Below are 23,601 nucleotides of genomic sequence, written 5' to 3'. Positions count from 1 at the left end.
AGTAAATAAAGAAATGACATACAGACTTCATTGGTTCTTGGATTTATCATAAACGCGGTACAGTCAGTGCTGGGTAGTAACTGATTACATGTAATCAGATTCCAAAATTTAAATACTTGTAAAAAATTATTAAATTTAAATTATATTACATTTTAATATACTTGGAATCAGACTAGAGTTACTTTTTTATCCATTACATGAAAAGTAATCCTATTCACACAATAGCAATAAAATATTAATAATTTACTGATTCTCCCTAATTCTTTTTTGTTAAACACACAAACTCCCTGCAGTACCTTCACAAACCCCAGTTTGGCAACTCTTGACAGTGTAATGTTTAATGCACTTCATGTTGTTAATATCAATATGGATCAAGACTATTCTATTTAAATCAAAGTGATAAACATGTTAAGTCAAAAGTATTCTAAAAGTAATCTAAAAGTAGTCTGACTAGATTACCTAAAATGTGTAATGTAATGGATTATGTTACGGACTACAATATTTGTTGTGTAATTTGGAATCAATAACTGTCAAGTAATCTACCCAGCACTGGTTACAGTATACAGTATTTAAATTTTAAAAGTGTGTTATTCTTTTAACACAATGCATAATATGAGATGTGGTGGAAATTACATAAAAAGAAATGACATGTCAGAAACACTTCACAAAAATGATTCTCCATTTCAGTGGACAAATTGAACTAGGAGAGTTTATTTTCTGTCCATATGCTCAAAGAAATCCATTTTCATTCACTTTCCCTCCTTTACATGTTCCATAAAACAATTGGACTGGACATTTCTTGTTGGCATTAACTGCGAGTGGGAATCTGGCTCTTTTCACTGAGAGATGAGCTGCTAATCTCAATTGTAATGGACTCACCAAAAAGCTCATTGAACCACAAAGTCCCCTGTTTCAGCCCTGAAAACCCTCAGCTCGCTCATGAATGCTTAATACTTGTTCTTGTTTTACCACAGGTTTAGCCTCATCCTTTCCCTACTGTTCATCTAAACTTCTTGTTTTGTCTTTTTTTTTTCTGCAGATGGGAAATACCACGGAAACTTCCCATTTTGATTCCAAAATCCCTGAGGAGCACGATGTCTTCATGGGTTCTTTATACACAACCTTCTGTGAGTCCATTCACTTACAACTGATAGTTTTTACATTATTTAACGACACATTGGTGTCTCACAGTGGATTCGAACCCGGGTCTCTCACACCAAAGGCATGTGTCTTATCCACTGTGCCATCACCACCCCTATATGCAGCCAATGAACTTTCTGCTTTTAAATGGCTTGTTAGCATCCACTGATCATTTTGCAGAGTGCTCTCAGACTTAAGGTCATTGCACACGAGTCCGAAATTTTCATAGTAGCAATAATCTACAGCGTAGCAGATCAATTATGACCAAATCCATTAACATTTTCATCTCCATTACTATGCTAAAATCTTCTGAGAGTTGTCATGATAGACATATTGCTAAATAAACAATACAAAACTTACCACAAGGATGTGAGGTTATGCACTTACTGAACTGAAAATAAATAAATAAATAAATAAAAATTCCAAATCATGAATCTAAAACCACCATTTTAAAAACCAACATGTAATTTCTGAGGGAACCCATGACAAAGTAGACTTGATGGCTGGTCTACAAATTGATGGCACACCTAAATATTTGTGTTTCATTCCACTTTGTTTAATTTTAGTTTTAAATTTATGATTGGCGCACAATCATGTAACAATTGTATTGATGCATTTGGTATGTGTTTTTATCCAAAACTTTATGCTTGAGATAAAGCTATATTGTGAACATTAAAGTCTAAAGGTGTGTTAGATCAAAACTTCAGAGGTCATTGGCAAACGGAGCAAGAGGACCTATGACAGTTTAAAGGGTGACTTCAAATCATAAAGTACCAGAATAAATCATAGCAGTTGCAGGTCTTGCCAAGCTCTCAGAGCAATAACAAAACAGTAAAATATGGGGTGCAGGGTGTTAGAACAAGGAGAAACAAAGTGCTTGTGGTAGTGACTATTCAACAAATGCATTTCTTTCTCTTTTTAGGTATTCTGTCACTCTTGGGAAATGGCATCCTGCTCCTTGTTGCGTATCGTAAGAGATCATCTCTCAAGCCGGCAGAATTCTTCATCATAAATTTGTCTATTAGTGACCTTGGGATGACAGTTACTCTCTTTCCCTTGGCGATTCCATCCGCCTTTGCTCACAAGTAGGCAGACACCACAAGAAGTCTGTGCTAAAATATGCTTACCCCCATATCAGAGACAAAGTCTAAAGCAGCTCTGATGCGTCATTTCATTGACACAGGACCAAAGCTGCAGCAGAACTGCCTAACACTGAGCCACAATGTGACAAATGTTATACAGCAGGATATGGCAGTTGAATAGGAACAACTATACTAGCAACCAACCAACAGTACAGCGTTTTATGACATTTTATCATGTTGCAGATGGTTGAGACACAGTATTAGACTTTGCTGTTTTCATGACAATCAGAATACGTCTTGTTTTGTGTGCTATTACCATAATCAACAACTTATGGAAGCATTTTTTAATCTCAAGGGTTAAAATAAAATGGATAATTCTGAGATAAAGTTTAAAATAAATAAATGGTCTCATTGTGTAATATTAATTTTAAGAAAAAGTCGCAATTGAAAGATATTAAGTTGCAATATTTACAAAAAAAAGTCACAGTTGTGAGATACAAAAATCATGTAAGATATAAAAATCACAATCACAAGAAATAAAGGCAATGTGAGATATTGTGAGATATAAAGTCATAATTATGTGAAATAATGTTACAATTAAAACGGCAGTTGTGAGATATACAGTCACAATTGCAAGAAATCAAATCACATTATGAGATAAGAAAAACAATCAAAGGAGTTGTGGGATACAAAATTATATTGTGAGATATAAAATCATAACTAGAAACAAAGTGAGAGAAATAAATTGGCTCTTGTGAAATATAGTCATAAAATCTCATGAGATAAAAAAATTACAATCACAAGAAATAAAACAGTACAATTAAAATGATTAATTAAAGATTTAAAATCATATTGTGAGCTAAAAATCACATTTCAAGGAAACAAAATGTTGCAATTATGAGAAATAAAGTAGCAATTGGGAAATATGCAGTTCAAATTGTATGACAAAGACACATGGTGAGATCAAAAAAATCACAATCACAAGAAATAAGATGGTAATTGAGATGTAAAATTATATTGAGAGATATAAAATCATATTTACAAGAAATAAAGCAAAAATAAGGGAAAAAAGTAGCAATTCTCAAGTATACAGTCATAACTGTAAGGTAAAATCATATTGTGAGATATACAATTCCAATTACAAGAAATTATAAAGTTATGAGATACAACATTTTGAAAATGAGTAATTAGGAGAAATAATTTATTTTTAAAATTGTGATATAAAGTTACATTCTGAGAATAAAAAAATCAAATATGAAAAAAAAAAGATTTATTGGATTCAATTATTAAAATGATTCAGTTATTACCTTTTTTAACCTTCCATAACAATGTGCATGTAATGCCACACATCAAAACTCTGTGGCAATGGGTTTTTTTGGGGGGCAGGGGGTGGGGTTCAGCCATTTCAGACTGGCTTCTGTGCCATATTTGTAATGTAAAGATGGTTTTCAACTCAAAAAATTACTGTCCATTGCTTTCTTTACTTGCCTCTCTCTCATTGTCTCAGGTGGCTGTTTGGAGAGCTAACATGTTTGTGCTATGCTGTATGTGGTGTCCTCTTCGGTTTATCCAGCCTGACAAATCTCACCGCTCTGTCATCCGTCTGTTGCCTCAAAGTCTGCTTCCCAAACTATGGTATTCTTCCTCAACACCTTTCACACCACAATACATTTATCTTCCTCTCTGGCCCTCCTCCATATCTTAATTAAGAATCGGACACAGCTGCATGAATCCCTTCTGTCCTGCCGCGATGCACCCCAAAGGGAAATTCATTAACTTATGGCTTTCACTGTGATTATTGGATATTCTACCTTTTATCAGGCTCTAGATGCCCAGTGTTCATTTGGCTTTTGGTCAATACTCCCACGTCTGGACAGGAGTGGTTGGCCTCATTAGAGTTCATTAGTTTTGTCAGTTTCAGCATTTGACTGACTGTTGAAAAGATGAAGGTGTGTGTGGGAGAGAGAAGCAGTTTAACAGCATGTGGGTGAGCTTGAGAACAGAGATTAAGATGGCAAGGAGGACAGAAGGTGAACAGATAGATCCCTCCCAATTGGCTTTTAGGAAACACTCAAAGAGCGAAACACCGTGGTAGGTATTGATTTATAACTATGCATATTCCCTACCTTTTGTGTGAATTAATCTTCAACTTCTATTTCAGGTTTATCAGGTTTATTATTATTTAATAGGTTCTTTGAATGCCAGAAAAACATATAACTGCTTTCCCAAGTAAAAACTGCCAAATAACGTTTACACATAGTTACATTATGATACGTAATATTCAGAAGGTGGGGATATGTCTATATGTCTCTGCACTGACTGATATTTTTATTTTTTTATTCCCAGTTAATAGGAGTTAAAACTCCCACCTGGGTGACACTACTCCAATAACAGGCCATGCAAAATACCAAAAATAATAATATCTTTGAGATATTGCCAAGTAGTGTTGCAAACAACAGTAAAATCAGACAAAGGACTTTAACTGTAAGCTACACAATCATTTGGAAAACAAAGGTAGCCTAAAAACAAAATCTCCAGAATGTTCAAAATGTTTTGAGGATTGTATTATACATTTTTATTAACTTTTTTTATTATGTACCACTTAGGCATGTTGACAATACCGTAGGCTATATCTTCAACATTGTCTATGACCAAAAATGTAAGATATGTTTTCAGTGGACTTTTGCTTTGCTTGAGAAAGCATGAAAATATATAATTACTTTGTTTGATGCAAAACTAACTTGACTAAATCAATTGAAAAAAACAATGCAATTCTCCCACATTTACCCTCTCTGCTTACCTCGCGCATGAAATCAGCCACATACCAACAAATCACTGAGAATGCGCAACAATCCTGACACAGCAACAGAGCGGAGGCCAGAAAGCTGCAGAGAATCCACTTACGTAACCAATCCCTATACGCAGAATACACAAGCTGCGTAGGGCCCCCGAAACACCAGGGGGCCCCCTTGCTCTCAAAGATGTTTTAATGTTAATTTCATTTTTGAATTTGGCCAGCGGTTATGAAAACATGAATTATCATTTTTTTTTATATGCTGCACTGTCACGCTCTCTGCGTAAAAATCATCTAAATCATGTAAAGTGAATGTCGTACAGTCTCTTGCTCTTGCTAAAAAGAAAAAAACGAGCTGAAAGCGTACCGAGCCGCAGAAGAAATATTGTTTCTCGAGCGCTTTCTGTGAGTGCGATTCGAGACGGAGGATTGCATTTCATCCATTCTTTCATCCCAGCATCCCCCCAGCTTATATGGACGGAACGCCACTGCTTTATACATGAATAAAGTAAAATAAAATACATGACTTTAACATCTCCACAGTTAAGCTACCGACAACTCTTTCAGTTTTATTTAAAAAAAGAAAGTTTGAGTTTGAACAATAATAAACACAATGTTATAAACACAACGAGGCAAAGCAAAGAGAAAGCAAAGTTTTGCGAGGGAACGCAAAAGATTTGAAAAATATTTTTTCCTCCCACCCCGAATTTTTTTCACCCACCCCGAAATCTTTCCACCACCATGAGCTCTAAGGGGCTCCGTAGTGGTCACCTTAAAAAAAAAAGACAGAAAAAAAGAATGTATTCATGTACTTCTGACAAATTACAAGAATAAGGATTACTGATGTTTGATCGATAACTCTTACCACAGTCTAGCTTTCTTAGTACAGAATCTTTCTCTCGTAAGCACATGTGGGAAATGAATGGATTGGGCCAACAGGAAGTGATGTGCTTCTAAAAGTAAAAAAGTTTTACTTTCAAAATGTATTTTCATTTTTTTTTATAAATGTAATATTCTCCAACACAGTATAAAACATTTAATAGTGATCAATACTTTGTGCTAAATGAATGCTTCTGTGATTTTGCTTTCTTTAATAGGTAACAAGTTCTCCTACTCTCATGCCTGTCTGATGATAGTGGGGGTGTGGTGCTATGCCATGGTGTTTGCTGTGGGTCCCTTGGCAAATTGGGGTCACTATGGCCCTGAACCCTACGGGACAGCATGCTGCATAGACTGGTAAGTGCCTGGGAGGATGTTAATGGGAGCACTGAAAGATTCTCAGAAAAACAGACAAAGAAAGCCAAAAGGTCAGCCTAGGTGATATGTGGAATTTATATGCTATTAGTGGCACCGCAGCTCGCTGCCACAATACTAGGGTTTTCTGTGTGATTGTCTAGGCATTGTAGTTGCCCAGGCGTTCTAAGTGCTTGCTTGTGTGTGTGTGTGTGTGTGTGTGTGTGTGTGCATGTTTATGTGGTTTATGAGGACACAAATTTGTATAAGGACATGGGTATGACAGAGGTATTACAATTTGAAGGTGGTTTATGAGGACACTGCCTATGTCCCCGTAATTCAAAAGTCTTAAAAAACATACTAAATGGTGTTTTTTTGAAAATCTAAAAATGCAAGTCTCCTGTGAGGGCTAAGTTTAGGTGTAGGGTTGGTGTAGGGCAATAGCACACACAGTTTGTTCAGTATAAAAACCATTACGCCTATGGAGAGTCCCCATAAACCACAAAAACCAACATGTGTGTGTGTGTGTGTGTGTGTGTGTGTGTGTGTGTGTGTGTGTGTGTGTGTGTGTTTACGTTCTGGGTAGTTGCTTACTGCCCCAAGTCAAAAGAGCCCTATTCCTGTTTAGAGACTGATATTCTGGTCTCGAGATAAGGCTTGGGTCCCTCAATAAGTATATTGAATTTTGTTTTATCATCTACGAAGGAAAAATTGTAAATGTGATCAGTTTGATAGTTTTACAGTGCCACAGAGCTACATTGTACTTTTCACTTTTTGGAAAGTCAACCTACAAATGGCTTATTTATAGTTGCAAAATGAACTGGGATCAAAAAAGTAAAAAAAAAGTACTTTATCATAAAAAAAAAAACACTTCTTAAAGTAATCTAATGCACTGAATGTTCTATTTAGATCACATGGAGCCCTCTCTAACAAAATTATTCCACTCTCTCTATGGTTTTATTTTTAGAAATAGTTGCCTTTGTTTATAGGATAGTAGAGTGGAGACATGAAAATCAGGCTGTGGCTCTTTTGTCTCAAAGATTAGACGACCCCAGATGGGACTTGAACCCACAATCCCTGGCTTGTCTCAGTGCCTTATCCATTAGGCCACTATAGCTGGGGCTCATGTGCCCCCAATATATCTCAGTCTTGGTCAGGTGGTTCAGTGACATTTGAATTGTATTTATAACTCAAAAATTGTGATCTAGATCAATGTCTACTTCAACAGCTCCTCAGAACATTCATGCAGCATTGATATAGTTTCAGGACTAAGAGGATTTTCATGACTGGACTGTGAACTAGCCAAAGGAATGAAGCCTAAAATATGGAAGTGGTTTTTGTCCCAAAGTCAGCAGGTTTTTGGTTGGATAGGGAGAAATCTTAAACATTCTGATAAATGGATCCCAAGGACTGAAGTTGAGAAACACTAAACTAGATGAATATCTATTTAAACCGCTTCTCAAAACACTGGTACAGTGTGGACTAAGAGGCGTTGTGTTTTACACCTGGACAATGGAACTGCACTGGACTGTAGCAGAAAATGGTTTCCATCCATCGACCTCTGGGTTATGGGCCCAGCACTCTCCCACTGTGATATTCTGCTCACCTCAGGAGAAATCCAATATCCATGTATTTTGAAAACAACTTGACTTCAGGCCTAAATTAAAGGGATGGTTCACCCAAAATGAAAATTTTGTCATTAATTACTCACCCTCATGTCATTCCAAACTGGTAAGTTCTTCGTTCATCTTTGGAAAACAAATGGAGATATTTTTGATGAAATCCGAGAACTTTCTGACTCTCCATAGACAACAATGGACCTGCACATTCAAGGCCTAGAAACATAGTAAGGTCATCGTAAAAATCCATGTGACATCAGTGGTTCAACGTAAATTTTATGAAGCTACAAGAATACTTTCTGTGTTCAAAGAAAACAAAAATAATGACTTTATTCAACAATTTCTTCTCTTCCGTGTCAGACTTTGACACACATTCATGACAGTACCATGACGCATGCGTGTGCATTCTTCTGCTTGCAAACAAGGTGCAGCGCATATGTCAAAATGCCAGCTCCTGCGTCAGCAGCACAACACGCATGCGTCGTGGTACTCTTGTGAACGCACAGTGGACACTGACACAGAGTTTTCTTTGCGCACAAATAGTATTCTTGTAGCGTCAGAAAATTAAGGTTGAACCACTGATTTCACATGGACCATTTTAACAATGTCCTGTAGGGTCAGAAAGCTCTCAAATTTGATCAAAAATATCTTAATTTGTGTTCCGAAGATGAACATAGGTCTTACGGGTTGGGAACAACATGAGGGTTAGTAGTTAATGCCAGAATTTTTGGGAGAACTATCCCTTTAAGTGCTACATTACTTTTTATACTTTTGGCTAGACAATGACCAATTTGGTCATTTTGGTGAAAAAATGGTTTTGATTCATCAACCTCTGGGCTATGCTCTTTAACCACGCTGGGTCACCAAGATGGGTCTTGAAGTCCCTAGCTTTGGAGGCCAGTAACTTATCCATTAGGCCACAGGGGTCGTGGCTCATGTACCCCCAATAATTCTCAGTCTCACTCAGGTCACCCAGTGACACCAACAATCTGGGCATATGAACAAGGGCCCCTGCAAACAAGCTTGCACTGGCCCTTTATGGGCCCACTTAGGGCTGACCTAAGGGCCCCCAGCGGGCTGCCAGCGCAGGGCCCCTGATAATTTGCTGATTGGCAAAACATTGGCCCCTTAGCACTGGCCCTGTACGGGCAGCGCTCACTTAGCCCCAAGGAAGCCCTCACTAGGCTCACACAGGGCCCGCACGATTAATCTACAACAATATATCTGTTTCACTTTAAATACTTTTCAGCTGCTATAATGTAAGTCTTTGGTAAAAACAGTTATTATACATCTGAAATGGATGCAGTCACCACATAGGCTAACTAATGTCTACATCAGGGGTGCTCAAACCTGTTCCTGGAGATCTACCTTCCTGCAGAGTTCAGTTCCAACCCTGATCAAACACACCAGTCTTTAATTATCAAGTGCTCCTTCAGATCCTAATTAGTTGGTTCAGTTGTGTTTGATCAGGGTTGGAGCTGAACTCTGCAGGAAGGTAGATCTCCAGGAACAGGGTTGGGTCTATATTGTCAAAAATGTACAGTAGTCAAAGGGATTTCAAATCAATGGATTTATTAAATACAAAATAGAAAACATTAGATTCAGGTTAATACAGCTACATATAGCCACAAATGTAAATTCACAAAAGAACAAATGAAAGCAAACAAAGTAATGTAAGATTGTAGGATTTCGACATGTGAAGGTTGATGTATGCGGACGTCTTATCTGTAGTTCATCAATTTCCAAACACTGTCCGTAGCTGATGTTGACTGATAGCAAATGAAAAATTCAACCGACTCTTCCTAACCAGGAACAATCAAAAATAGTCCAGACTATGGTCTCACGTCGGATAGAACTTTAAATCCATATTCAAACTGGACCATGATGTGGTAACCTCACCAATAAAGAGTCATTCTAAAAAAATGCATACAAATACACTGTCTGAAACTCTTAGCATCAATCCAAACATAGGTCATACATACATGTACCATCTATGCAAAAATCATCAGCAATGTACACTTTTAAATAGAAAAAAAACTCCTTTAGACTGGGCTTGAAATTACACATTTCCCAACCAGGACACAACACAATGTGTTCAGCAGGTGCGCCATACTGGCTACTGCTGCTTGCTTTTGCTAACTCCCTCTACCACATGGCTTTGCTTAAGGAAACCTAAAACACCCAAGCATCCCTAGTGCTAAGTAAGAAAACTGCCCACAAAATTCTTATTAATAGGCTCATGTCTGTTACACCTCAAATATTGCTCGTGAGATCCACTTTCCAGCAGAGTTTAGCTCAAACTTTGATCAAACTCACCCCCCTGTGGTTTTCTAATGATCCTGAAGACATGCCCAGGTGTTTTATTAAGGTTAGAACTAAACTCTGCAGGAAAGTGTATCTAGTGAGTCAGATTTGAGGTTCCCTGGCCTAAATGAAACAATAGGTTCTGAAAAGGTCTCTTTTGGTTTGAGCCATTCCAGTTCAACTTCAGTTCAACTAAGGAATGACCAGTCAATATTGTTTGTATTCTCATAGTTGCATTATAGGGCTGCCTACACAAAACCTGCATGGGCCCAAAGGATACAAAAGTTGCTCTGGGCCCGAATGGGCTGGCCCACACTGGACCATCATTGGATTAATGTGGGCAGTCCACTAGTTTGGGCTGCTCACAGAGAGCCTGCCGTGAGCCCAAAGCTGTGGGCCTCATCTGGGCAAGCCCACACTGGGCTTGCAAAAAGCCAGCATGGGCCCCGCAAGGGCATATCAGGGTCACCATAATGACAAAAAAACAAAAAAGGTTTGGAGGATTCAGACAATGGTCAGACAATCAGTGATTTCAGCCCAAGGAAATAAGCAGAGGCCCTAGAAACACCAGAGGTGCCCCTGATTATCATCACCATTGATATGTCCTGTCCTCTCTTTCAGGTATGCACCAGGACAGGATGCTCTGTCCATGTCCTACATTATCTGTCTCTTCCTCTTCTGCTATGCCTTGCCTCTTGCCATCATCCTCCTCTCCTACATACTGATCCTCATCACTGTACGAGGGTCACGGCAGGCAGTACAGCAGCATGTGTCGCCACAGACCAAGACAACAAATGCCCATATTCTTATTGTGAAGGTAAGGTGCAAAGCATCATTGCTTAAAGGTGACCAATTATGCCCCTTTTTACAATATGTAAAATAAGTCTCTGATGTTTTAGTTCAAAATACCCCATAGATAATTTTTTTTTTACCTTGTTAAAATTGGCACTTTTAGGGTATGAGCCAAAACTAGCTATTTTTGTGTATGTCCCTTTAAATGCAAATGAGCTGGTGCTCCCGGCTCCCTTTCAGAAGAGCGAGGAGCTTCAAGAGCTCAAGCTCCTGCAAGCAAATAAACATTCCACTATTAGTACAAGCCTGTTATCTTTACAGCAAAACATACTGAGTTTAAAAGTCAGTAATCTGATTGTACTGTGTATAATAAATGCATGTTTACGGGAAGCATGTCGCGCAATAAAATAATAACATAGCTGGTCTCATGGTGCCTTCGCATGCTATGACAAACTTGTCACAAAGTCCCACTTGTGATTATGATGTACATACAGCTTATTGTTATTATTACTTTATTTTATTTTATTTTATTTTTGTGGTTTATTTATATATATACAGGTGTATATATATACACTCACCTAAAGGATTATTAGGAACACCATACGAATACTGTGTTTGACCCCCTTTCGCCTTCAGAACTGCCTTAATTCTACGAGGCATTGATTCAAGGTGCTGAAAGCATTCTTTAGAAATGTTGGCCCATATTGATAGGATAGCATCTTGCAGTTGATGGAGATTTGTGGGATGCACATCCAGGGGACGAAGCTCCCGTTCCACCACATCCCAAAGATGCTCTATTGGGTTGAGATCTGGTGACTGTGGGGGCCATTTTAGTACAGTGAACTCATTGTCATGTTCAAGAAACCAATTTGAAATGATTCGAGCTTTGTGACATGGTGCATTATCCTGCTGGAAGTAGCCATCAGAGGATGGGTACATGGTGGTCATAAAGGGATGGACATGGTCAGAAACAATGCTCAGGTAGGCCGTGGCATTTAAACGATGCCCAATTGGCACTAAGGGGCCTAAAGTGTGCCAAGAAAACATATTCTGCTGTTGTAGCCCATCCGCCTCAAGGTTGTGCGTGTTGTGGCTTCACAAATGCTTTGCTGCATACCTCGGTTGTAACGAGTGGTTATTTCAGTCAAAGTTGCTCTTCTATCAGCTTGAATCAGTCGGCCCATTCTCCTCTGACCTCTAGCATCAACAAGGCATTTTCGCCCACAGGACTGCCGCGTACTGGATGTTTTTCCCTTTTCACACCATTCTTTGTAAACCCCAGAAATGGTTGTGCGTGCAAATCCCAGTAACTGAGCAGATTGTGAAATACTCAGACCGGCCCGTCTGGCACCAACAACCATGCCACGCTCAAAATTGCTTAAATCACCCTTCTTTCCCATTCTGACATTCAGTTTGGAGTTCAGGAGATTGTCTTGACCAGGACCACACCCCTAAATGCATTGAAGCAACTGCCATGTGATTGGTTGATTAGATAATTGCATTAATGAGAAATTGAACAGGTGTTCCTAATAATGCTTTAGGTGAGTGTATATGTATGTGTGTGTGCATTTGATTCACATCTTAGTTTTCATTATCTGTGTGTTGTTGTTGTTGTTTTCTCTGTGTAGCCTACTGGAAGCTGTGACACTAAAACAAATTCCTTGCATGTGCAAACATGCTTGGCAATAAAGCTATTTCTGGGTGGGTTGCACCAACAAAGGATTAAATTAAGCCAAGTTTAGAGCTAATCAAGGATTTGTTGATTTGGGTTTTATTTTAAATCAAGTTGTTTTGCACCACTTAATTTTAAACTTAATTAACTTATTAGAATTCTAACCTGCGATTAAAACCTCCATCTACGATTAATTTTCTCCGCCATGATGGATTCATCATGTAACAGCAACAATGTTAATATCCTTTGTCTCTGACATAAGTTGCTTTTGTCGATAAAGGAAATAAACTTGTAAAATGTCAGCCGTCTTTATAAACCACTATGTTTTTTTCAAGCAAGCAATGAAAACTTTGAGACAGTTCATACAGATTTCATAATCTTGGACATATATTTATAGTATCAATTTATGGAGTAGGCTATAGCTTATGACATAACAACCGAGATAAGAGAAAATAACTAGCATGATTCGTGGAGTTTTGTACCTCCGCTCGTGACAGCGGTGCCCTGTCCATTTGATTGCCATCCAGCACGCGTGTGGAGCGGCTGTGCGAAAAGAGAGGCGCGATCGCGATCCTGTCTTCTTTTCTTTGTTGTACGAGATGCACCAAGATAAGTGGCGGATTCACATCCCGGACTAGATAGCAGACGCAAGTTTACTACAGGCTGCCACAACCCTCACAATCTGCCGGCTCAGTGCGCTTTAATTTTCATTTTTATTTATAATAAACAGCTATCTGAGACCTGACGACACACCCACTGTTTCTGTCTTTGTTCACATATTGTAACTGTAGGTGCACTTTATTTTATTTAAACCTCCTCACCTGTAAATTTAAAGTTAATCCCTAACTGGGATTTAAATCTGAGTTTAAAGTTATGGAGCAAAAGTATTAAAGTTAATCTTAAATATAAAATAAATCCAGGATCACCATGGTGGTTTAATTGTAAACCAAGGTTTAAAGTTTGGTGCAACAGAATTATTAGATAAACCTTGATTTAATCAAGATTTAAGCTTCATCCTTGTTGGTGCAACCCACCCTCTGATTCTGATTCTGGTAGCACTTGAAGGCAGCACCAGTGAAAACAGGCAGAGATAATTGGTAGCTTTAGCAACATTAGCCTTCCAGAGTGCCAAGGCACTTTCAGAAAGCCAATTTGGAAAACAAATACGTGATATTTACTGTCTGGAGCTTACGTTCGCAAATGAAGTGTTGGTATTTATCCCTAAACATACAGGGGACTTTACCGATTTTTCTGGGATATTTCCTTCGAAAATGAAATTTAACTACAGTGTCCTCAGTGGCTCAGATGGAGGGAGTCTATGGAGACTCCTATGTTCGTTGGTGCATCCCAAAACACTATACGTAATGCAGTGGCGAGCGGTGACTTTTTTTAACCGGGTATGCTGAGTGCTAAGATTAAGACCCCCCCAGCCCCCTCTCCTCTCCTCATCGTTTTAAAAACACACTCAAAGAGGAAAACACCATGGCAGGTGTTGATTTAAAAGTATGCACATTTGAGGAGTCACGTGACGTGGCCTCTTTTTGCTGATTTTTTCGTTTAGTTTTATTCATTGGTTGTGCTTTACCTGATGGCTCAAAGTCAAACTCAAGTCAAACTCAGTGAACTTCAGCTGGACATTTGCTGTCTAATTGGAGAAGAGATGCTCTAAATGGTTGGGTGAATGTGTCTTTCACTGTTCACTTTAATGTTCACTTCTTCATTCATAGTTCATTGTGCATACAGTATCGTTTACTGATTACAATATTTTATTTGTTTTAGTTGTATTTTTATCTCTCTTCTCTTCTCTTTTTTATTTAATTTTTTTTTTAAATAGAAATACTACCTAGTCAATATGTGACTATGGGGCCAAATGTTGGTGCTACAGTAATGTGCAGGTTTTTGTTGATGCCACGGACCATATTAAGGGGTGCTGGCAGATCAAGGTTTGTTCTTGGTTTGATCTGGCATAGTTCATGGGAATGTGTTTATGTTTTTTTGAATGGTAACAGGGAGGGTGGGGGGTGGTTTAATGGTAGACCCAACTGGTTTTATTTTCAAACTTGTATTTTCAAACTTGTATTTTGTAATTCAGTTTGATACGTATGACTGACCTTAATATTCTGAGTTGTAATATTAATGGAATAACTGGCCCTCACAAACGTACAGGTTTTCTGGATTTTTTGCGAAGAAGAAAGATTGATATAGTGTTAGGTCAAGAATCCCATCGGGGAGAAGCATTCAATCCCCGGGCCTTGACCCCTGCCTCGACAGGATGTTTGCCCCCACATTGAAATACCCAGGGATAGTTACGGCTCTCAGTGAGTGAAGTTTGCCATGGGACCACACGAGGATCTGGTGTGCCAGCTTGTATAATGGGCGCGAACGCAGACCTCTCTGGTGGTTGATGTAAGAGACCACCGCTGTGCTGACGGTGCGCACCAACACATGGTGATCTCTTAGGTCTGGGAGAAAGTGATTGAATGCACGAAACACGGCCAGATAATTGATATGCCAAGTGAGATGGCGGTCACTCCACAAACCGCGGGCAGGGTGGCCACTCATGACCGCTCCCCAACCGGTGAGGGATGCGTCCATCGCTAGCATTACGCGGCGACTAGGAGCTCCCAGTACCAGGCCCTGAGACGAGAACCAAGGACGTCTCCACATGTCTAAGGCATCGTGGTCGGATCCCCACCACGCCTAGATAAGTGGTTCTCTATACTGGAGAAAGCACAGTTTTCTTGGCATTCAGTCTCAACCCCTTCAAGTGTGCGAGAACGACACCTTGATGTCGAATCGCCAGCTGCTCCGATTGAGCTAGAATCAACCAATCGTTGATGTAAAAGTGCGGGGTGAGAGTGCAAGGCCAACGGGAAGAACCTGATATTGGTATGCTTTGCCCCCAAAAGCAAACCTCAGGGACTTCCTGTGAGTGGGAAGGATGGAGACGTGGAAGTATGCGTCCTTTAGATCTATTGTGACAAACCAGTCCTCGGAGTTGAGCTGAGATACTTACCTGATTGAGTTTTGAGAATCCTGAACTTCAGTCGCATGACTGAGCGGTTCAACTGATGCAGATCTAAAATGGGACACAACCCTCCATCCTTCTTCGGAACAATGACGTTCCGGCTGTAGAACCCGGACTCTCTTTCGTGAGGAGGGACCACCTCGATGGCCTCCTTCCTCAAGAGAGTGTCTACTTCCTGTTCCATGAACAGAGCCTGCTCGGGGCCCACGCCCCGTTGAAAGGCAGCGGCAGTGCGCCGAACTGAATACAATAGCCTTTCTCTACAGTACGCAGGACCCACTGAGATACATTTGGCAGTAGTTTCCACGCTGCCAGATGGTCTACTAAGGGAACCTGTCTCTCGAGACTGGCCTCTGATATACCCAGAGCTGCTGGCTCGGTGCCCTGAAGCGGAGGACCGGCAGGAGACGGACAAACCAGGAGCTCTAGAGACCCCCGCAGGGGCGGCGAGCTTCTCAGCTCCGCTACACTTCAGGGCGAAAATAACAGAGAAGTGCTCACTGGAGCCAGCTGCGCCCTGAAACTCTGGCAGGGTTGGCAGACTGGTCTCCCGAGGGCACTGGGGGGAGACGGACACCGTATAATGAGGTGTAACCCGCTCGTCCCCAGGGACCTGCCCTCATAAGTCCTGGGCCATAGCATAGAACGACGGTCCTCAGACCCGCGTCATCCCTAGGAAGATCAGGCTGATAGAACCAGAACCTGCAAGGCAGGACCCAATGAGACACGCTTGGCATCTTTTTTTAATCACCAAGTGCCTACTGAGGGAACCAGTCTCTCGAGACTGGCCTCTGGTATACCTAGAGCTGCTAGCTCGGTGCCCTGAAGCGGAGGACCGGCAGGAGACGGCCGAACCAGGAGCTCTAGAGACCCCTGCAGGGGCGGCGAGCTTCTCACCTCCGCTACACTTCAGGGCGGAAATAACTGAGAGAAGTGCTCGCTGGAGCCAGCTGCGCCCTGGAACTCTGGCAGGGCAAGCAGACTGGTCTCCTGAGGGCACTGGGGGGAGACGGAAACCGTATAATGAGGTGTAACCTGCTCTACCTCGTAAGCCCTGTTCCACGCATGTCAGGGCTTTTTGGCCAAGGACCTCTTAGACTTAAGAACGGTCCGCAGATCCGGCTTAGCCTTAGAGGTCCCTGAGACAGAGCGTTTGCCACCACGGCCCCACCTTGGTGGGGTGCGAGTAGCCACGCTCTGACGAGGGGCTGGCACGCGGCGAGGGCTGCTCCCGCCCAGCAACCCCCTGAGCTAGAGATCGGCTAGGGAGAAACCGCTGAAACGCCGCCGCCTGTTTACGGGCCTCTTGGTACCTGTCGACGACGGAATTGACGGCATCGCCGAACAGGTCACAACTCTCTCGAGAGCTGACTCTGTGTGCTCTGCTCTCAAGCAGACCACACACGGACTGTGTGTATCCCAAGCAGAGATATAACATTTGCAGGGAGGAACATACAGCTTCTAATGCGATCTGCTATCGCCCAAGTGCTTGGACATATTGTGGAGCTTATTTCAAGTGATTGTGCTTAGGGAAAAACAGCACTAAATAAGACTCACAACACAGATCGACAGACACACAGACAGAATAGCGGTTGCTGAATAAAAAAAAGCAAACGCCGGCCCCGCCGCACGTGCTTTTATGCTTCCCGGTCGGTGACGTCACCCACCTATGACGTCTCACTCATCCATTGGACAGATTACACTCTGGTTCAGAGCGCGGTCACGCTGAAGGCTTTCCCCTGGCGCTTTCGACGCAGCTCGAGTTCCTAGAAGGGAACAACACAAAAAGATAGTTGAACTGGAATCACAGCTCCAGATTCTGACTAGAGATAATTAGCGTTGTTTCTCAGACAATGCACTCAGTAAATTTATGGCGGTTAGGTCCGAACTCAATTCATTACTGAGATCCAGGGCAGAATTCCTGATTCAAAGATCCAGGCAGAATTACTATTTTCAAGGGAGTAGACCAAGCCACCTTTTAGCCCTAAGATTACGCAACAGTGAAAAGTTTGGTAATATTTCAACAGTGAAATCCCAATCTGGGCTCATTATGACCGACCCAAAAGACATTAATAGCGCCATTCACTCTTTTTACTCTAACCTCTATACTTCTGCTGATGGTGACCCTGACTCTTTTGCATCGTTTCTGTCCAACCTTGATATACCTAGGCTGTCAGATTCGGATTCGGAATACCTGGCTGAACCGATCTCTCTTCAGGAGCTGGAGTCAGCAATTCGATCTATGAACAAGGGGAAATCCCCAGGGATAGATGGCATTCCAATCGAATTGTATACTACTTTTTGGTCAGATTTAGGCCCCCTCATGTTAGATATGATACATTTTTCAGTTACTCAAGGCTCATTTCACCCATCCATTAATATAGCTGTTATTTCTCTCTTGTTAAAAAAAGATAAAGATTTGACTTCCTGTTCTAGTTACTGGCCACTTTCTTTGATAGGGACTGATGTTAAATTATATGCTAACGTACTATCTCGTCGTCTAGAGAAATTTGTGAATAGGCTAGTTCATCATGACCAAACAGGATTCATTAAATCTCGCACAGCTTCGGATAACTTATGTAGGTTATATCATATTTGACACAGAACAGCCAGAGTATCACACCAGCCAATCCCAGCACACTCCCTCACCAGAGTTCTAATCAAATGCACCTGTCTCTCATCAGCACACTCATTAGATTGGCTTTATAAGCAGTTCCATCACCTCACTCCAACGTCTGGTCTCGTTCACACATATTGGACTCTTCTCTACGCAAGTCTAGCTAGTTATCGGCAAGTGTTATTTCCTGTACTTACCTCCTGTGTTTCTCCAGCGTGTATTCCTCGTCCTCCATTGTCTCCTCGTCCTCCATTGTCTCCTCGTCCTCCATCGTCTCCTCGTCCTCCATCGTCTCCTCGTCCTCCATCGTCTCCTCGTCCTCCATCGTCTCCTCGTCCTCCATCGTCTCCTCGTCCTCCATCGTCTCCTCGTCCTCCAAGTCGCCGATTAAGTTCCTGTTGTGGATTCTCAAGCCAGTTCAACCCTCCACGATCTCCTGGTTCAGTATACCACGGATACCATCACCCATATTCTCAAGTTATCCGAAGTTACATACTCTGAATACTCACCTGAATCACCTGCTCATTCTGCTGTGCTGCTTTAATAAACTATCTAACATTCCTCTCTTCGTCACGGTTATACTTCTGTAACAATATTAATTCAAATAATTGTCCTCCCCTTGCACAGTATTATCTCTAGATGCGATGAAAGCTTTTGACCAGCTAGAATGGAACTATTTATGGGCGGTTCTACAGCATCTGGGTCTAGGATTGAGTTTCATAAATATGATAAAAGTTCTGTATGCCAATCCAGCAGCCACTGTTCTCACAGGTGCTGTGAGTGCGCATCTTAGTTTCAGTTTCTGTTTTACTCGCTCCGTGTCCAATAAAGCAATCCACGTAATCCGTTTTCTGGTTCAAAATATTGCTTTAATCTTGACTCAGAGATCAAATAAATAGAATATAATCTTAAATCTCATATCACGCATGCGGTAAACTTGACTGATGCAAAACCAGACTTGACTGATGCAATTCTTAAAGAGCCAGTACAAAATTTTGACATAGTACTAATTTTCTATGTAAAATACAGAATATTTATCTAAATTATTAAGTTCACAAATGCAAACAATCCAAACAAAAACATTCACAATTGAAATGCACCACATAATATAACATTGATTACTGAATTTGAACAAAAATAGGCTCCTACAGGTGCTGTTCACTCTAACCCATCGAGGTACTCGTCAGGGTTGCCCGCTGTCTCCTCTGTTATTTGCCCTATCCTTGGAACCCTTAGCTCAAGCGGTCCAACAATCTGAAACTATAATAGACCATGAAAATAAATAAATCAATAAATACAATATTATTATTATTAATAATAATAATAGTAATATTGCCAAATAACAAAACAACAATAAAATCAGAGAAGGACTTTAACTGTAAGCGACACAAGTATACGGAAAACAAAGGTATTGTTTTTTTGTTTTTTTCCTGATGTTTGTTATTATTTAAAATTTTATATACATTTTTATAAACCTTTTTTTTATTTACCACTTGTTGACAATAACATATTTAACATTGTCTATGACCAGCTATGTTTTTAGTGAACTTTCAAAATTTGCTTTTCTTGAGAAAGCATGAAAATATACAGTTATGATGTTTTTTTGTTTTTTTTTGTGTATGATTTAGTCGAGTTAGTTTTGCATCAAACACAATGTAATTTTTGGCAATCAAAATCTGGCAGCAACAGTGCATTTTTCTGCTTGGGAGAGCGCTTCACGGACAGCTTACCTCACACAGGAAATCAGCTGGATACCAGCAAAACACTAAGAATGCGCAACAATCCTGACGAGTCATAGCAACAGAGCGGAGGCCCCAAAGCTGCGGAGAATCCGCTTACCCGGCAGCTTCCGTCACTGACGTAGATTTACAGAAAATTACCGTTGTTTGTCAAATAAATAATTTTACATACTTATTCCCAACACTTTATTGAGCTGTAAGTCACATCTCAAATGACAAGGGATCAACTTATAATCATGTTTATATTAATTAGCCCGTGAACTCACTCTCTCAGATGGCCTGGGTATGCGGCGCATTCGCAGCTTATATGGACGGAACGCCACTGACGTAATGCCTCTTTAGCGCTGATATTGTATAGCTCCAGCAGCTAACGTTACAGCAAGAAAACAATAATGGCATACTTCTGCTTCTCACTCAGGGATGTGTCTATGCTAATAGGGCAGAGACTGTCACAAACGAGCTGGACTTTTTCCCTACGGTGATGTGTACATAGGGAGAAATCTGGAACTGCTCGTTTGGAGAGACTGTTTATGATTTATTGGTATTATAAAAAAAAATGAGTGGGTGGATTTTTTTGATGTTTTCACACACTGCAGCCACACAACTGTGTTCAAACACCTTATAAATGTGAATAGGTCCCCTTTAAGGGACCGGGTGCAATTACATGAAGAGTCATGTAAGAAATGTTTTCAGACTCAGCTCCAGGAAACAATGGCTAATGATATCAATTACTGTTACGTGTCTGACATTGTAGAGAGCGACATATTAAATACATAACTGTTCTGATACTGTACATGGACTTGTAGATGAGACTGTATAATTAGCTTGTCCTCTTCTTTTTCGCAATCAGTTTCTAATTTAAACATATTTGGCTAATTAAATAGCATTAACTACATAAATTTACAGAGTGAACGTAGAATAGGTAGTCCAAGCTTGTGTAAATGAGTGGAGGACGAGACTAATTTGCATATTAATGGATCTGTATATACTAAATGAGGAAAGGATGTTATTTTCAAGACATTTTAAGGAAGAAGACTTTATTTTCACATCATTTTGATTATTTGCGTTAAGGGATAAAATTAACGAATACAGGGGGATTTAATTTCTAACGTTTCAAAGTAGAACTGTGCTTTGCAACTGCATATGAAGAATGACTCATTTATTTATTTTCTCATCAGTTATTTCTGATTCTTTCATAGCTCTCAGTGGCGGTGTGCATCGGTTTCCTGACCGCCTGGAGCCCTTATGCTGTTGTGGCAATGTGGGCCGCATTTGTGGAACCCAGTAAAGTTCCCCCTATAGCCTTTGCATTAGCAGCTATCTTTGCCAAATCTTCCACCATCTACAACCCTGTGGTGTACCTGGTATTCAAGCCCAACTTTCGCAAATCTCTGAGCAGGGACACCGCTCAGATTCGAAAACGAATATGTTCCAGCCCCTGCAAAGGAAGCCCTGTGCCTGGTGAGAAGGATCTTCAACAGCAAACATCTCTACGCTGCAACAAGGATGCTATCAATTCCACTCGACTCTCCAATGGCCTGGCGGATAGCCATGGGGCTTGTCTTCATTGCACAGAGGCGGACCCTCATTGTCAACAGACCCCACCTCAAAGGACTGCCTGTGTGCTGATCGGTGCATCCTACAGCGAGGTGACTGTGAGTCAGCTGCCAGAGAAGATGCAAGCTGACCTTCTGTGAAGGCCCTGTAGGCTCTCCTCATGCCAGCACGAGGACAAATGTGAGGAATAGATGAATGGGCGGCCTCAAAATTTAATTTCTGACCACTAGAGAAAAGCTTGATGTGTCAGAGAAAAACTGTGGTCACCTCTGATACTGATGTCACGTATTAGCAGCTGCAAAACAATTGACCCTGCACTAAGTCCCGCCTTAAAAAGGTTACTGACCAGTCCTACCATAGCAACTGTCTGCAGTTGTTTCAGGCTAGCTTGTGCTATTTTACTGAAAATCTATTCACAGAAATTTGTGATTCATTCAACTGTGAAAAATAACAAAAGCTGAGTTATATGAGATAAGCAGCTGCAAAACATTTTGAGGTTTTCTTAACTTCAGTAATTAGTTGTACCAAGTAGTTTTTGAGGTAGAGTGGTTGTTCACTATTATTTTAAGTTAAATCGAGCTTCCTAAAGGCCGGGACACACCAAGCCGACTTCAAAGAACTAGCGGCGATGAAAGCCGACGGTGTTGTTGCCTCGCGTCGTACATAAGCAAACTCAAACAATTCACAACTTCACTTTTCACTTTAAAATTGTGTGTATTATAACCTAAAGGAAAATATTAAATACATTCCATACAATATATGAAAACAATAATACTCAAATCAAGTCAAGCTGTGATTAAGTCATTACTGGCCATTATAAACTGAATAGAATGGGTGATCAAACTTGACATTATTATTTATCACTATTTGAAATTACCTAAAAGTAAATATTTTCTTTTTATATTAATGTCAGCTTTTTATATTAGATAGTTTAGATTGTATCTAACAAATTGGAAATTGTGAAAACATCTGGATTAGTTTTAAAGTGTTCCTACAGAACGTTCTGGTAGGCTTGTCTGAGCCAAGGAGTCAGTGTCGGGCTGGTCACTTAACGTGATCCCATTAGCTCCTCCTGATAGATTGTGCAACTACACCATCTGGGCATTATAGCGGTTACTACAAGTTATCCGATATCCCATAAATCCTTCAGACTGGTCAGATGACAAAATTTCAGATTCTTTTATTGTTTTAACTGTCATGGTGAAATTCCTTATCTGGTGCCCCAAAAGAAAGGAGGAGTCATCTGACACTCCCACTCTTACATCTGACCAAAACTCAATTCTTAAAAGAAATAGTTCACCCCAAAATGAAAATTGTGTCATCATTTACTTACCCTCATATCGTATGAGTTTCTTTCTTATGTTGAATATAAAAGAAGACTGAGGAATGCTGGTAATCAAACAGTACTTCTTTCCCTACAATGAAAGTCAATGGGGACCAACAACTGTTTGGTTCTTCAAAATTCTTTAAAATATCTTCTTTTGTGTTCAAGATAATAAAATAAACTTTTATATGACATGAGGGTGAGTAAATGATGACAACATTTTCATTTTGGCATAAACTATTCTTTAAAGTTGGTGCCACATGTGAGAACCACTACAACAGTATGTATCACTGGCTAAATCTATGTATTCTGACCAAATTTATTTTTGCAAGCAATATTATAAATATTTCAATATATTATATGTTTGACCAGTGCCTAATTGTAACTGAATAGCTTGATATAGACTTTTGAAATTACTTTTTTTTTTTGCCTGATCTGCTGCTTTTGTTGTTAAAGGATGATGTCAGCTTAAAACATTTGGTTCTGTGCACATTCTTATGATCAGGTTATCAGTGTGAACATGGTGTCATCTTCCTGCTGCTCCAGAGCTGTTTGTCACATTGCTTCTATGGCTAAAGTGATTAAAAATCCTATATCAACAACTGAGTGCCTATGAGCGGCTGGTTTTAAATCACAAACAGTACTTGTGCCAGCTAAGCAATTGTCATTGAGATAAATGGTAAAGCTTAATGGATAGCTT

General features: G+C 40.3%; 1 protein-coding gene across 1 annotated transcript; it reads left to right on the top strand.

The window, feature by feature from the left end:
* Positions 1-1,039: 1,039 nt before the first annotated feature.
* Positions 1,040-21,717, top strand: LOC306849597 (opsin-5-like; the record flags this gene model as incomplete). The annotated part of the gene is made up of 6 exons (XM_079384757.1): positions 1,040-1,127; positions 2,063-2,225; positions 3,730-3,857; positions 6,114-6,252; positions 10,794-10,989; positions 21,220-21,717. The coding sequence occupies 6 exons, from the start codon at positions 1,040-1,042 to the stop codon at positions 21,715-21,717; spliced, it is 1,212 nt and encodes a 403-aa protein (XP_079240883.1).
* Positions 21,718-23,601: the final 1,884 nt, after the last annotated feature.

The sequence above is a fragment of the Barbus barbus genome (assembly GCF_936440315.1).
Source record: "Barbus barbus genome assembly, chromosome: 29".
NCBI classification, from domain to species: domain Eukaryota; kingdom Metazoa; phylum Chordata; class Actinopteri; order Cypriniformes; family Cyprinidae; genus Barbus; species Barbus barbus.
The sequence above is the reverse complement of the archived record's forward strand: the minus strand, read 5'-3'. Positions and strand labels throughout refer to the sequence as shown.